The following is a 15,174-nucleotide window of genomic DNA, read 5'->3' as shown; positions in this document are numbered from 1 at the left end:
GATGGCACGTGACCCACTTTCGAACTTGACCTAGATATCATCAAGATGAACATTCTGACCAATTTTTATGGAGATCCATTCATAAATATGGCCTCTAGAGAGGTCACAAGGTTTTTCTATTTTTAGACCTACTGACCTAGTTTTTGACCGCACATGACCCTGTTTCGAACTTGACCTAGATATCATCAAGATGAACATTCAGACCAACTTTCATGAAGATCCATTGAAAAATATGGCCTTTAGAGAGGTCACAAGGTTTTTCTATTATTTGACCTACTGACCTAGTTTTTGATGGCATGTGACCCACTTTCGAACTTGACCTAGATATCATCAAGATGAACATTCAGACCAACTTTCATACAGATCCCATGGAAAATATGGCCTCTAGAGAGGTCACAAGATTTTTCTATTATTTGACCTACTGACCTAGTTTTTGATGGCATGTGACCCACTTTCGGACTTGACTTAGATATCATCAAGGTGGACATTCTGACCAATTTTCATGAAGATCTTGTGAAACATATGGCCTCTAGAAAGGTCACAAGGCACTTCTATTTTTAGACCTACTGACCTAGTTTTTGACCGCACGTGACCCAGTTTCGAACTTGATCTAGATATCATCAAGGTGAACATTCTGACCAATTTTCATGAAGATCTTGTGAAATATATGGCCTCTAGAGAGGTCACAAGGTTTTTCTATTTTTAGACCTCCTGACCTAGTTTTTGAAGGCACATGACCCAGTTTCAAACTTGACCTAGATATCATCAAGGTGAACATTCTGACCAATTTTCATGAAGATTTTGTGAAATATATGGCCTCTAGAGAGGTCACAAGGTTTTTCTATTTTTAGACCTACTGACCTAATTTTTGACCGCACGTATCCAGTTTCGAACCTGACCTAGATATCATCAAGATGAACATTCTGACCAATTTTCATGAAGATCCATTAAAAATTATGGCCTCTAGAGAGGTCACAAGGTTTTTCTATCTTTAGACCTACTGACCTAGTTTTTGATGGCACGAGACCCAGTTTCGGACTTGACCTAGAATTTACCAAGATGAACATTCTGACCCATTTTCATAAAGATCCCATGAAAAATGTGACCTCTAGAGATGTCACAAGGAAAAGTTTATGCACGCACAGACGGACAGACGCACGCACGGATGACAGACACCGCGCGATCACAAAAGCTCACCTTGTCACTTTGTGAACCTGGGTGCATCTGACCTTGACCTTAGCACATGATATATTTGACATATTATGGTGAATATTTATGCCAAGTTATTTAAATATACTCCCAAGTAATTTTAAAATCCCTTAATGAATGGCAGTTATGAACTGGACAAGAAACAGACTTGGTTTACCTTTGACCTTTAAGTGTGACCTTGACCTAGGAGGTAATGTCTGGATCTTGCGTATGACATGTTGCCTTATTATGAGTAACATTTGTACCAACTAATTCCAAAATCCCTTTATGAATGGCAGAGTTATGGACCAGACACTAAACCAACCATGTTAACTTTGACCTCTTTGTAGTGTGACCATGACTTTGGAGCTAGGGGTCTTGGTCTTGCGCATGGCATGTCTTCTCATTATGGGGAACATTTGTGCAAAATTACTTTAAAGTCCCATCATGGATGTCACAGTTATATACCGGACATGAAGTGTGACCGACGTACAAACAGAATGACAGATAGACAGAAGGACTTACAGTTAGAAGGATGGATGTATTGCTGGAAGGATGCAGCCCATTTCTATGTCCCCTTTTTTCCTTCGAAAAAGGCAGGAGACAATAAACCTATATATTTCCTTGGGTTGGTAGTATGAGTCATCAGAGTGGTGGGTATGGGTATGGAAACTACAAAACATCATCAAGAAACACATGATAAAAGAAACTTTCTTTTTTGGGGATGTGGGGAGGGAGAAGAGGGGTTCAATTCCAAATGAAACCTCAGGTGCACAACTTCACATGCTGAACAATATTCCCACTGAGTTTGATGATTCCGATCGAATCCTTTTCCATATATGTGCATCACAAACTTTTAGGACCATAATGCATATTTTTGATGAAGTCAAGAGCCATTACTCCAGTTTTGCGGTGTGGAATCCCAAAACAAAACCTTGGGTGCACAACTCCATAAGCTGAATAACACCACTGTAATGTTTCATGACAGTATGTCAAACACTTTCTGATATAGGTGCAACACAAACTTTTAGGCCCTTTCATGCACTTTCTGACTTAAGGGCAATGATTCTTGTCTGGCAAACTGAAATCCCAAACAAAAGCCAAGTGCACAAATTCACATGCTGAATAATAATCCTATATATAAGATTTAATGATTCAAACAGTAAAAATATACCCTACATCAGTCATATCCCCATCCTCTCAGCCTACTAATAGGAATACGAAATATATGTACCTTATATGAAGGTTTCTTTACAGGTAGTATATCCACTGGTTTATCAACTCTCCCAACTACACTCTGAAAGACAAAAAAGAAATGTATAACATTCTGTAAAAGTAACCTGAAATATCACGCCAATGGAAATCAAATTTTAACCTTTACCCTGCTTAATTTCTAAAATGGACTGATCTATCATTCAGTTTGGGCAGCACCATTTATTATTCAAAGGGGTATTGACTGAAAATTTACTGACTGAATACTGTAAAAGCAGAAATTTTCGCAAAGGTTTAAATTTCACTATATTCGCAAAACCCTACATGTCACGAAAATTAATCCCTGTGTAAACATTCACCATTAGTATAATTCAAATTCAAGTAGGATACCATTTTCACAATTTCGCGAATATTAAACCTCGGGAACATACTCAAAATTTCAAATTCGTGCAAGATGGACCCAGCGAAAATATGTGCTTTCACAGTAGCTTACAGTGCAGAGCATGAATGGCCACAGGGTTTCAGAAATCCCATGTCCGGAGCCCGGGGGCTACCAGAAAATTCTGTCGGGCTACTAATTTTTTTTCAGAGCGTGCCCGGCGGTAAGTGAATACACAATGTCAAGAAACTGAGAAACGTTATACGCGGTTCTAGTCTGTTTATTAAAACAGGCAGATGTTTAGAATCAGACAGGATCAACTTTAAATAATTTTGAGATAAATTACAATTCATACAGCTCTAAGTTAGTATTAGTTCTAAGGAATTTGCAAGTTTATAAAAAATGATTTGCATTCCTTTTTTCTTATTGCCATGTTGCAATAACTATCAGGAGTACTCCTGATAATATTTCTCAATTTAAAAACATGTAGTTTTATCTTTTAAAATGAGAAAAAGGAGTAATGATAATTGCTATTTAAGAGAACAAAATTTATAACAATGTGCATATGGCTAAAATTATGAAACCTCTAATAATTTAATCATTCCATCCACTGTAGTATAGAAGCACATAGTAAATAAACCAAAATGGCCATTGCCAAATAAACTTAAATGTTCGGGCTACCAGTCAGATTAAAATTTTGGTAGCCCAATGGGCTACCAATAAATTTGCAGATTTCTGAAACCCTGGGCCAGCACAGAAGTGCAGGCTGATCTTGGTCTGCACTGGTTTGCAGAAACACTTGCTGCCAGTAAGCTAAAGGTTAAGGCATTTTATCAATTTCTATGGAATAATGTTAACTAACTTATGTTTACATATTAGCTGGGTAAGGTAAAAAAAAGGTTAAAGAACATTGCTTAAACAGGGATTCAAATTTTGGTTTGTCTATGATAAAAAGTAAATTTTCTTTGTAGAATTTAGGACAGCATCCATTAAAGTTACTCACCCACAGTTTGGGTGAAATTTTTTCAACATGCTCCATTCCACCATGTTTAGTTCACAATATATTTGTTTATTCATTAGGATTATTTTGCAAAAGTATTATGTCAAAAAGTTTGTACCCCTGGGCACTTTCACAATACCCATTGTTTACAGATTTTTAGGGAGAGAGAAAACACTTTCACCTAAAATGGCTGAATGAGTCACTTAAAACATTGTGTAACATAAGTATGAAAAACAGCAGTATTCACCTCTCCAGTATATTTATCATCTTGATGCAGTACAACACTACTGTCAGGGTGAGCAAAAACATGGATCTCTCCTTCTCTGTCCTTCTGCATGTCAATTTCTTCTACACCAACAGATGGTAGCTCAGATGTCACTGGTCGTCTACGATGATACTAAAAATAGAAACATGCACATATATGCAAAATACAACCATCTGGTAGAGCAAAAACATTATGTGCTCTTTTTCTCTGTCCTTCAGTGGTTTCATTCTCACCTACACCAACAGCTGTAAGGTCAGGGCTTCATTGGTCATCTACAGTGATACATGCACATATACACATCCTAATAACTGAAGTATGTGCAACACTACTGTTGGTGTGAAAACATTTGGATCTTTTCCTCCCTTTCCTTCTGATATTCAATATTTACTATAAAATCAGAGATGAGCCATGATGTCACATGGCTAAAAATAGTTACAATGACAGATAAGTGAAATAGAACTCACATATGAACTTTACCCTTTGATACTTTGAGCATTTTCATATCCATTATAACATTTGTTATGGTCGAAACTAAACCTGAAAGTTACCTTGATTCTATTTCCAGGGAGAGAATAAGTAAAAATAGATCCACTGAAAATTGCATTATGAAAGAAAAGGACAAGATACAAGAACAATTGCTTACCTTGTCAGTATCTCTTGTAATGCTGTGAATCATTGAAACCCTTTCTGAGGCACACTTGCTAGCATCAACCTTCTTTGACTCTATACGTTTTGGTCCACCTGATGTAGGTCTCACAGCTGTTAAAACAAAAAACCATCAAAATTTAGAGCGCAAGCTTTAAAAAGCTTTTTTCCTGTTGTATTATCAATATATTTTCATTCATGTTTTTTTTCTGAAAAAGATTACTTGGTCTTTATGGATGAAGGTAAAGATTTCTTCTCTAAAATTTGAGCAAGAGTGGTAAAAAATCCAAAAGTGGAATGGTCCGATTAAAATGTATTTAGCCAAATCCATAGCCAGTGTCATATTTACAAAGCATCAATTTGTTGTTTCTGTCTTAGTTTTGGGTTTAATGCTGTTTTTCAACACTAATGTTACTTAATGGCAGGCAGTTAACCTAACATGTGTTCCCAGATTCTATTCAATTACCAACCTGTTCTCTGCAAGTAACTGCAAACTTCCCAACATAATCAGAGGAAGAATGATTTCAGACACTGTCTTTTAAACTTTCAAATCCTCACAGAGAACATACTACCAGCCCCAGGTTCAAATTCACAACCCCTGAGCTGTAGATCTGCGCTCTCCCTACTGAACTTAGCAGGCAGGTTAACAAAGAATCGTCTAGGTTTTGGCTGTTACTGCTGGGAACAGCCCCATTTTATGTTATCACTAAGCAGTAAACACTAACTGGGATATAAGTAGCACCCCGAAATGAATCCTGTGTAACTGTCCCCTCACCAACATACTGGGAAGCCATATTGTTTCACTGCCTTTCTTTTCATCTGTCTGTTTGTGCATATGTCACAAAATAGAGAATTAACTTTTATGTAACAAAAGATGTAGAAGCAATTTACTCCTAGGGCAATATTTTCAAAACCTAAATGACATACATACTACATATAAGTGATCTGCCACCTTTCATCACAGAAACATAACACATCATAACAGTGTAAACATGTTTGATCTAGTGATTTCATGGAAAAAAATATGCTGACCAATTATCATTAAAATTGGAGCAAAAATCTTGCGTTTAAATAAGTATTTTCTTTGATTTGACCTAGTGATCTAGTTTATGACCCCAGATGATCCATATTCAACCTTGGACTAGATTTCATAAAGGCTAGTATTCTGACCAAATTTCATGAAAATCAATTGAAAAATACAGCCTCTATCTCATACACAAGGTTTTTCTTTGATTTGACCTAGTGACCTATTTTCTGACCCCAGACTACCCATATTCCAACTTGACTTAGACTTCATCAAGGCAACAATTCTGACCAGAATTTATGAAAATCCAGTGTAAAATGCAGCCCCTACTGCATACACAAAGTTTTTCCTCGATTTGACCTAGTGACCTAGTTTTTAAACCCAGCTGACCCATATTCGAACATGACATAGATTTCATCAAGGCTATCATTCTGACAAAATTTCATGAAGATCAGTTGAAAAAAATTAACCTCTATCGCTTACACAAGGTTTTTCTTTGATTTAACCTAGTGACCTAATTCTTGGCCCAGATGATCCATCTTCAAACTTGACCTAGATTTCATCAAGGCAATCATTCTGACCGAATTTCATGAAGATCAATTGAAAAATATAGCCTCTATGACTGCACAAAGTTTATCTTTGATTTCACCTAGTGACCTAATTTTGGACCCCAGATGACCCATATTCAAATTTGGCCTAGATTTCATCAATGCAATCATTCTGACCAAATTTCATGAAGATCAATTGAAAAATACAGCCTCTATCACATATATAAGCTTTTCCTTTGATTTGACCCAGTGACCTACTTTTTGGCCCCAGATGACCCATTTTCAAACTCGGCCTAGATTTCATCAATGTAATCATTCTGACCAAAATTCATGAAGATTAATTCAAAAATACAGCCTCTATCGCATACACAAGGTTTTTCTTTGATTTGACCTAGTGACCTAATTTTTATCCCAGATGACCCATTTTCGAACTCGGTCTAGACTTCATCAAGGTAATCATTCTGACCAAAATTCATGAAGATTAATTGAAAAATACAGCCTCTATCACATACACAAGGTTTTTCTTTGTTTTGACCTAGTGACCTACTTTTTGACCCCAGATGACCCATTTTCAAAGTCTAGCCTAGATTTCATCAAGGTTATCATTCTGACCAAATTTCATGAAGATCAGTTGAAAAATACAGCCTCTATTGCATACACAAGGTTTTTCTTTGATTTGATCTAGTGACCTAGTTTCTGACCCCTGACGACCCATTTAGAACTCAGCCTAGATTTCATCAAGGTTATCATTCTGACCAAATTTTATGAAGATCAGTTGAAAAATACAGCCTCTATCGCATACATAAGCTAAATGTTGACAGACAGACAGACGACAGACGCTGGATATTCAGCGATCAGAAAAATTCACCTGTGCATTGCTCAGGTGAGCTAAAAATGCATGTTCTACCTTTCACGCTTGGTTCTGATGTAGTAGATTTGATTGTGTCATGTGGTTTGTTGCTGGCTTCAGCTGGGAATTTAATCATGTCATACAGGTCATGCCATCTGTCCCCTTTCATCACAGGATAATCCAACTCTCTTGGCAGTGGAGATACACCCGATAAACCTCCCGATCTTTTCACCTGTTCAACTGTCAAACCTGTCAATAAATTTCTGTCATAAAAATTCTACTTTGTTTATTTTGGGTTTAATGCTATTTTTAAACAGTCTTTCTGTTGTGTAACACCTAGCCAGTGTTCCTGGATTTTGAACCAGTACAAACCTGTTTTCTGCAAGTAACTGCTAACTTCCCCACAAGAACCAGAGGTGGAGGACAAAGGATTTCAGACACAATGTCTTTTATCAAACTGTCAAGGAGAACATAATGCCTCGCCCTGGGCTTGAACTCAGATCCCATGAATTGTAGGTCTGTGCTCTCCCAACTGAGCTAAGTGGGCGGGCATTCTGCTTTGTAACACAAACTGGCATGTTCAAGTACAGCAGCTTTGCATTACCAATTGGTCCCAGGACAAGTAGTTAAGTTACTATGATGTACCTTAATTTTTTAAGCCAAATTTGAGATTCTATATAAGACATTAATTTTAGGATTTCAAAGTATAAACCATAATACAAACATGATTACTGGCAGTTTTATTTGTTCATACTGAGAGTTAGTTTCATAAATGAAACCTGCCAAGAAAAGCATTGAAACAAATCCTGGGAATGGGCATAAATTTAGAACCAGAAACATTTTTAAAACAACCTCCAGAACCTTTCCAATGAAACAAGAGCTGTCCTTAAGACAGCCAAGCTTGACTATTCGAAATATTGTCACAGAGGCAGGAAAATATTACACTACAAAATGTTAAATATCAAAAGAGTTTTAAGTTCAGAAGGGGACATTATTTGACCAAAATGCACATCAGAGTTATGGGACTTGATGCTATCAACTAGTTTTATAATCCCGAAGGCACATGTGATGTTTAAATTCAATATCTGCATTAGTTTTGGAGATAGTAACTTACATGCAAAACTTTAACCAGAAATTTTAAACAGCGTTTTCCCTTGACTTTTGAAAATGAGGGTAATCGTGGCCCCCAGTGTTTCACATATGGGGGTCATTTCCAAATTTTGAGGCTTATATATATATATATATATATACTACAATTAGTAGGGGATGGAAATTCCTCTTTGTTGTTTGCATATACTGAGGCAATTTTTTCGACATTTTCCGGTTCCAGTTTATGTACAGGTCGCAGACTGGTTGTCTGCATGAACATCAGAACACCTCGAATCAGTCACAGAAATTCGTAATCTGCGCCAACATGATTCTTTTACTTCTTTTTCGTAATGAAAACTGTAAGTGCAACTGAAGAACACTTTCAAAACAGTAAGGAAGTGTAAAGGCCGTAAAGTTTCTGCGTGGAGTGCAAACAAACAAAAAAATCCTAAAGCCAGTGCGAGAATGCGGTGAATGACGTCATCGTCACGGCTTCTCATAAATTTTGCAAAGTATGATATTCGCTATAAGAGGTATGATGACACTAAATGTAAACTGTTAGAGCGAAGTTTCACTTTCTTTTGAGTGTTGAATATTTCTTTGTAAGTGGATATATAAAAGATAAATCCCCATGCTAGGCGGGTGCCTTAATTCATATTATTTTGAATAAAACTTTGTTTTACTTATAAAATACTAGTGATGATACAGATTGAAGTCTTTCCTCATATTTGTCACTGAATAAAATGATAAATACAGCTGATATTTGACTTTTATTTATATATGTGCTAAAATAAGTTTTAGTACTTTTTACCAGGCAGTGTTATACTAGAAACAGGCGATCTGAACCACTGGGTCCTACTGTACTTGCTGCCGATGATATCATAAACATCGTCAGCTTGCTTTGCATTTGAGCCATTTTTTTAGTAAACAGCAGACTGGTTCTACTGGTTGTAGTAGCGAGCAGCGATAACAACTGTTACAAGGTGTTAATCAGTCAAAGTATCAGACTGGGTATTAAATTTGTGAAAAGTGAATCGACACAAATATAGAAAATCGGTGACACAGTCTGTATTTAATTAAGAAACTGAAAGTACATTTTCAGAAAATTGCTCTTTGTAAACAAAATTGGCCCAATTTAGATTTTCAAGAAATTGCGTCCACTGTGACGCTCAGAATTTATTTTTATGGGTCATTTGTCAGAAAAGTGCGACTATGACGCAGGATTTGTGCATCAGGAAAAACCCTGTTTTAAGTCCAAAAGGGGGCATAATTTGCAAAAAATACATGTCAGAGTTATGGAACTTGACCCAGTAAGGTTGGTGATTGATTTAGAAAACAAAAAAATAAGTTTCAAATCTATATGCCTTTGAGTAATAGCTGTATGTACTTGCACGCAAAACTTAACCAGAATTTTCTAAGTCCAAAGCGGGCATAACTTGGCTAAAATGAAGTTCAGAGTTATGGGACTTGATGTTATCAACCAGTTTTATAACCCCGAAGGCACATGTGAAGTTTCAATTCAATATCTGCATTAGCTTTGGAGATTGTAACTTGCATGTAAAACTTTAACCAGGATTTTCTAAGTCAAAAAGGGGGCATAATATGCACAAAATACATGTCAGAATTATGGGACTTGACCCAGTGAGGTTGGTAATTGATCTAGAAAAAGAAAATATAAGTTTCAAAGCTGTATGCCATTAAATGATAACTGTATGTACTTGCATGCAAAAACTTAACCAAGGTGTGACGCGGACGGCGGCGCCGATGCCAGGGTGAGTAGAATAGTTAGATTATTCTTCGAATAGTCAAGCTAAAAATCCTAAATACTGAAAGGCAATAAGTAACAACAGGCCTGAAGTTTATTCAGTAAAATTTTACGAAAGACCTACCTGGCTCATACTGTATATCACTGGTAAAGATATTTTTCACGAGCATGTTTGCACACAAGCGTACACCTTTGATATATGAATATTTTCTATTGAGATACATTGCTAGAATGTACTGAAAGTCCAGACAAAGAATTGTCCATCGTGTAGACAGAGGGGCTGGACCACTGTTTTCTGTAAACAAAAATGAACATGCAAGGTATTATATTTATATCTACTTTATCAAAATAAAATTGCAGCCTCTTTAAACATTTACTTAATTAAGACTGTTAAGTTAATACTAATTCATTTTAGCTGGACTCTGTAAAAGCTTGAAGCTTTTTCAAATCAATTTCAAGTCTGCTTTCTAGAAATAACACATATAGCATCATATGAAACAAATGTGATCTTGATCCAAGTGTGGCTTGAACCAGCAACCTCTGGACTGAGCATTTCACATCCTAACAACTAGACCACCACTACATATTACATATTTACATATCAATTAAAAGAGAAAAACAAAAGAAAAACATTTAGCAACTTAATGCAATGCCTTATTTTTCAAGACTGCATCTTTTTCCGTGAACACCCCTTTGAATAAGAAGTGGTACTGCCCAAACTGAATGATGGACCAGTCCATTTCAGAAATTTAGAAGGGTAAAGGTTAAACCTCATACCGAAGAAACGTAATTAAATGCAGTTGAGAATATATAAGATTGTTCAAATCACACTTGCAAACAGCAGCTCACCTTTACCCGTCAGTGCAGTAACTGCATGAACAGTTCCTCGTGTTGCTTTACATACAAACGGGAACTGCAACCACGTTGAAGTCGATTTAAACTCCTTGAACAAGTTTGAGAATGAAATCCTTACAACGAGGTTATCCTGTGTAGCTACATCTATATGAACAACAAAATACTTTGTCGGGATTGGTTTTATGAGGAGATACATGTATCGTCCAGTGAGGCCCAGGGACTGAGAGCTTGTCTTTGGTAACTGGATATAGTTGCCAGCAGGAATTGATCCAACAATCTTCAACACTGTTGACTTCACCGACTTGTCCTGAAGTTAAAATTCACTAAGTTACAAATTAAACAAGAGCACCGCCTTGTGGGTGCTGACGCTCATCTGATTTTTTTTGTGTAATAGAAATATTGTCCTACCCATGATTTTCTAAGTCTAAAAAGGGCCATCATTCTTGCAAAAAGCAGGATAGAGTTATGTTTCTTGATGTACAGTGTCCACTTATGATGGTGAAAAACTGTTGCAAGTTTTAAAGCAATAGCTTTAATAGTTTATGAGAAAAGTTGACTTAAACATAATACTCAACCAAGAAAATGATTTTCTAAGTCCAAAAGGGGCAATAATTATTGCAAAAAGCAGGATGGGGTTATGTTGCTTGCTGTACAGGGTCAGCTTATGATGGTGAACAAGTGTTGCAAGTTTCAAAGCAATAGCTTTGATAGTTTAAGAGAAAAAGTTGACCTAAACATAAAATCTGATATTTTCTAAGTCAAAAAGGGGCCATAAATCTTGCAAAAAGCAGGACGGAGTTATGTTTCTTGCTATACAGGGTCAACTTATGATGGTAAACAAGTGTTGCAGGTTTTAAAGCAATAGCTTGATAGTTTTTGGATAAAAGCTGACCTAAACATAAAACTTAACCAAGAAAACTGATTTTCTAAGTCCAAAAGGGCAATAAATCTTGCAAAAAGCAAGATGGAGTTATGATTCTTGACGTACAGGGTCTGCTTATGATGGTGAACAAGTATTCCAAGTTTCAAAGCAATAGCTTTGATAGTTTAGGAGAAAAGTTGACCTAAACATAAAACTTAACCAAGAAATCTGATATTTTCTAAGTACAAAAGGGGCCATAAATCTTGCAAAAAGCAAGATGGAGTTATGTTTCTTGCTATACAGGGTCAGCTTATGATGGTGAACAAGTATTCCAAGTTTCAAAGCAATAGCTTTGATAGTTTAGGAGAAAAGCTGACCTAAACATAAAACTTAACCAGGCAACGCCGACGCAGACGCCGACACCGACGCCGACGCCGACAACCGCTCAAGTGATGACAATAACTCATCATTTTTTTTCAAAAAATCAGATGAGCTAATAAATGAAGTTTTGTCTGTACTTTTTAGGTTTAATGCAGTTTATCAACAGTATTTCCATTAACCTAACTAACTGAATTTAGACACAATGTCATCTATCAAATCATAATGAAGAACATATGCCTCTCCCTGTGATCTGCACTTTCCCTACTGGGTGAGGTATATAAATAAAGTGTAACTGACTCATCAAACATCGATAATGAATTACACAGTATCTTTAGCAAAGCAATTTTCTTGCACTGCAGTTATTTTTTTTCTTTAGAAAATGTGTGTGGTAATGATGCCCTTTCCTATTTTTCTTTCTGTTAGAAATACCTTTAACAAGAGGGTCATGATGACCTGATATACTGGACCACATGTTTCAAATGGGAAACTGACGCTAAATATTAGAAAGTAGATCAGTAGTCACATTTAAGGTCACTGAAAGACAGTTTAAAGATTGGTGTGCAAACTGTGTATGTCATCCAAATTCCAAGGCTGGATCTTAAACTAGAGTGGTCAAAAGCGAAAGTTTACGCACTGATGCACAGACAACGTAGACCTACTGACCTAGATTTTGACCGCAGTTGATCCAGTTTCGAACTTGACCTAGATATCATTCTGATCAATTTTCATGAAGATCCATTGAAAAGTATGTAGTCTAGACAGGTCATAAGGTTTTTTCATTTTTAGACCTACTGACCTAATTTTTGACCACATGTGACCCAGTTTTGACCTTGATCTATATATCATTAAGATAAACATTATGACCAATTTTCAGGAAGATCCATTGAAAAATATGGCCTCTAAGGAGGTCACAAGGTTTTTCTATTTTTAAACCTACTGACCTTGTTTTTGACCTCACATGACCCAGTTTCGAACCTGACCTAGATATCATCAAGCTGAACATTCTGACCAAATTTCATGAAGATCCATTAAAAAATATGGCCTCTAGGGAGGTCACAAGGTTTTTCTATTGTTTGATCTACTGACCTAGTTTTTGACCGCATGTGGCCCAGTTTTGAACTTGCCCTAGATATCATCAAGGTGAACATTATGACCAATTTTCATGAAGATCCATTGAAAAATATGGTCTCTAGGGAGGTCACAAGGTTTTTCTATTATTTGAACTACTGACCTAGTTTTTGTTTGTTTGTTTGTTTTGTGTTTAACGCCATTTTTCAACAGTATAGTTTTTGACCACACATGACCAAGTTTCGAACTTGACCTAGATATCATCAGGGTGAACATTATGGCCAATTTTCATGAAGATCCATTGAAAAGTATGAACTCTAAAGAGGTCACATGGTTTTTCTATTTTAAGACTACTGACCTAGTCTTTAACCGCATGTGACCCAGTTCCAAATTTTACCTAGATGTCATTAAGGTGAACATTCTGACTAATTTTTATGAAAATCCATTGAAAAATATAGCCTCTAGGGAAGTCACAAGGATTTTCTACTTTTAGACCTACTGAATAGTTTTTGACCGCACATGACCCAGTTTTGAACTTGACCTAGATATCATCAAGATGAACATTCTGACCAACTTTCATAAAGATCCCATGAATAATGTGACCTCTAGAGTGGTCACAAGCAAAGGTTTACCTACGCACACATGTATGGACGACGGACACTGCGCAATCACAAAAGCTCACCTTGTCACTTTGTGACAGGTGAGCTAAAAAGCCTGTGCAATATTCTTCAACACTTTTATTTTCCTTCAGAAATTGTGTGCTGTAATGTTGCAATCCAGTGACAACAATAATTGCATTGTGAAGAGATGGACTGTCTTATTTTCCTTTTCTAAGCTGAATTTCCTAATTACAAGTATGTTTTCCTGGTTAGGGATCTGTCTAAAAAAAAAAAAAACAGCTTTTAAATTTGAAAAGTTACCAATCATTAATCTATTTACTGCAATGTCAATTCATTAAATATACAGAAAAATATGTAAAAAGAAAACAAACCATTGAAGAGGTGACATCCCCTTCTTTTGTGGCCTTCTTCCATGATGAAACATTAAAATGCTTGAAGACATTTACATATGGATGCTGCCACACTGAAATAAAGAAAAAAAATGGTTTGCATTGTCTCTCGGGTGTTCACAAGCATTTCCTTTGATCTGACCTACTGACCTAGTTTTTGACCCCACATGACCCAGTTTTGAACTTGACCCAGAGATCATCAAGACTAACATTCTGACTAAGTTTCATAAAGATTAGGTCACAAATGTGGTCTCTAGAGTGTTCACAAGCTTTTCCTATGATTTGACCTACTGATCTAGTTTTTGACCCCACATGACCCAGTTTCAAACTTGACCTAGAGATCATCAAGACAAACATTCTGACCAAGTTTAATAAAGATTGGGTCAAAAATGTGGTCTCTAGAGTGTTCACAAGGCAAATGTTGACGGACGCCAGACCACAGACAACACACATCATTGAACGGACGCCAGACAATGACTGGTCACAATAGCTCACCTTGAGCACTGGACACCCCTCCACTTTGTGTCGTTGACTTCAATATCTTGTGGCGGAAAAAAATTAAGGCCAGTGAAAACTCTGAATTATGAATTGATACTTCTGCTCATAGATCTACTATGAAAAATACGCAGACCTGAAATTAATGAAACATACGTAAATAATTGACAACACAAATACCGCAAAAATTTGAATTACAATATAATATAACGTTTCTGCAAGGGCTATCTAGTTGGGTGACTGAGATTAACCACATAGGGTTACCTTAAATTTGGCACGGGGCCCTCATGAGACATGCTTTAGATCTGATCCACTGTACCCTCCATTTGGTCATCTTTTGAAAACCTCGGCACAGGAACTATTTGGCATTTTCATGCTTTCATGTAACCTCTGATAAAAAAGTAGGAGAAAAGTAGGAGCCTTTGATATAACAAGAGCTGTCAGTTGACAGCGCGCTCGACTATTCTAAGTGCTTGAAAGTATGATATAAGCTACGAATAAAACTTTAACAGTACAATAAGCATATTCTAAGTCGAAAA

General features: G+C 36.5%; 1 protein-coding gene across 2 annotated transcripts in view; it reads right to left on the bottom strand.

Annotated features, from left to right (window-relative positions):
• Window positions 1–15,174, bottom strand: part of LOC123563080 (WD repeat-containing protein 90-like) — a 95,529-nt gene that overhangs the window by 67,675 nt on the left and 12,680 nt on the right. Inside the window, exons 2-8 of one of the 2 annotated variants that reach the window (XM_045355658.2) lie at window positions 14,123–14,214; window positions 10,815–11,127; window positions 10,090–10,260; window positions 7,169–7,360; window positions 4,688–4,803; window positions 4,027–4,176; window positions 2,423–2,485 (exon numbers count right to left, since the gene is read on the bottom strand). In XM_045355658.2, the coding sequence (XP_045211593.2) occupies window positions 2,423–2,485; window positions 4,027–4,176; window positions 4,688–4,803; window positions 7,169–7,360; window positions 10,090–10,260; window positions 10,815–11,127; window positions 14,123–14,214 (1,097 nt within the window). Of the gene's footprint in view, window positions 1–2,422; window positions 2,486–4,026; window positions 4,177–4,687; window positions 4,804–7,168; window positions 7,361–9,011; window positions 9,134–10,089; window positions 10,261–10,814; window positions 11,128–14,122; window positions 14,215–15,174 lie in introns of those variants that run through there. The other variant, XM_053528295.1, reaches the window with a different exon arrangement.

This window comes from Mercenaria mercenaria, chromosome 2 (assembly GCF_021730395.1).
Source record: "Mercenaria mercenaria strain notata chromosome 2, MADL_Memer_1, whole genome shotgun sequence".
Taxonomy (NCBI): domain Eukaryota; kingdom Metazoa; phylum Mollusca; class Bivalvia; order Venerida; family Veneridae; genus Mercenaria; species Mercenaria mercenaria.
This window is presented reverse-complemented; position numbering and strand designations above follow the sequence as displayed.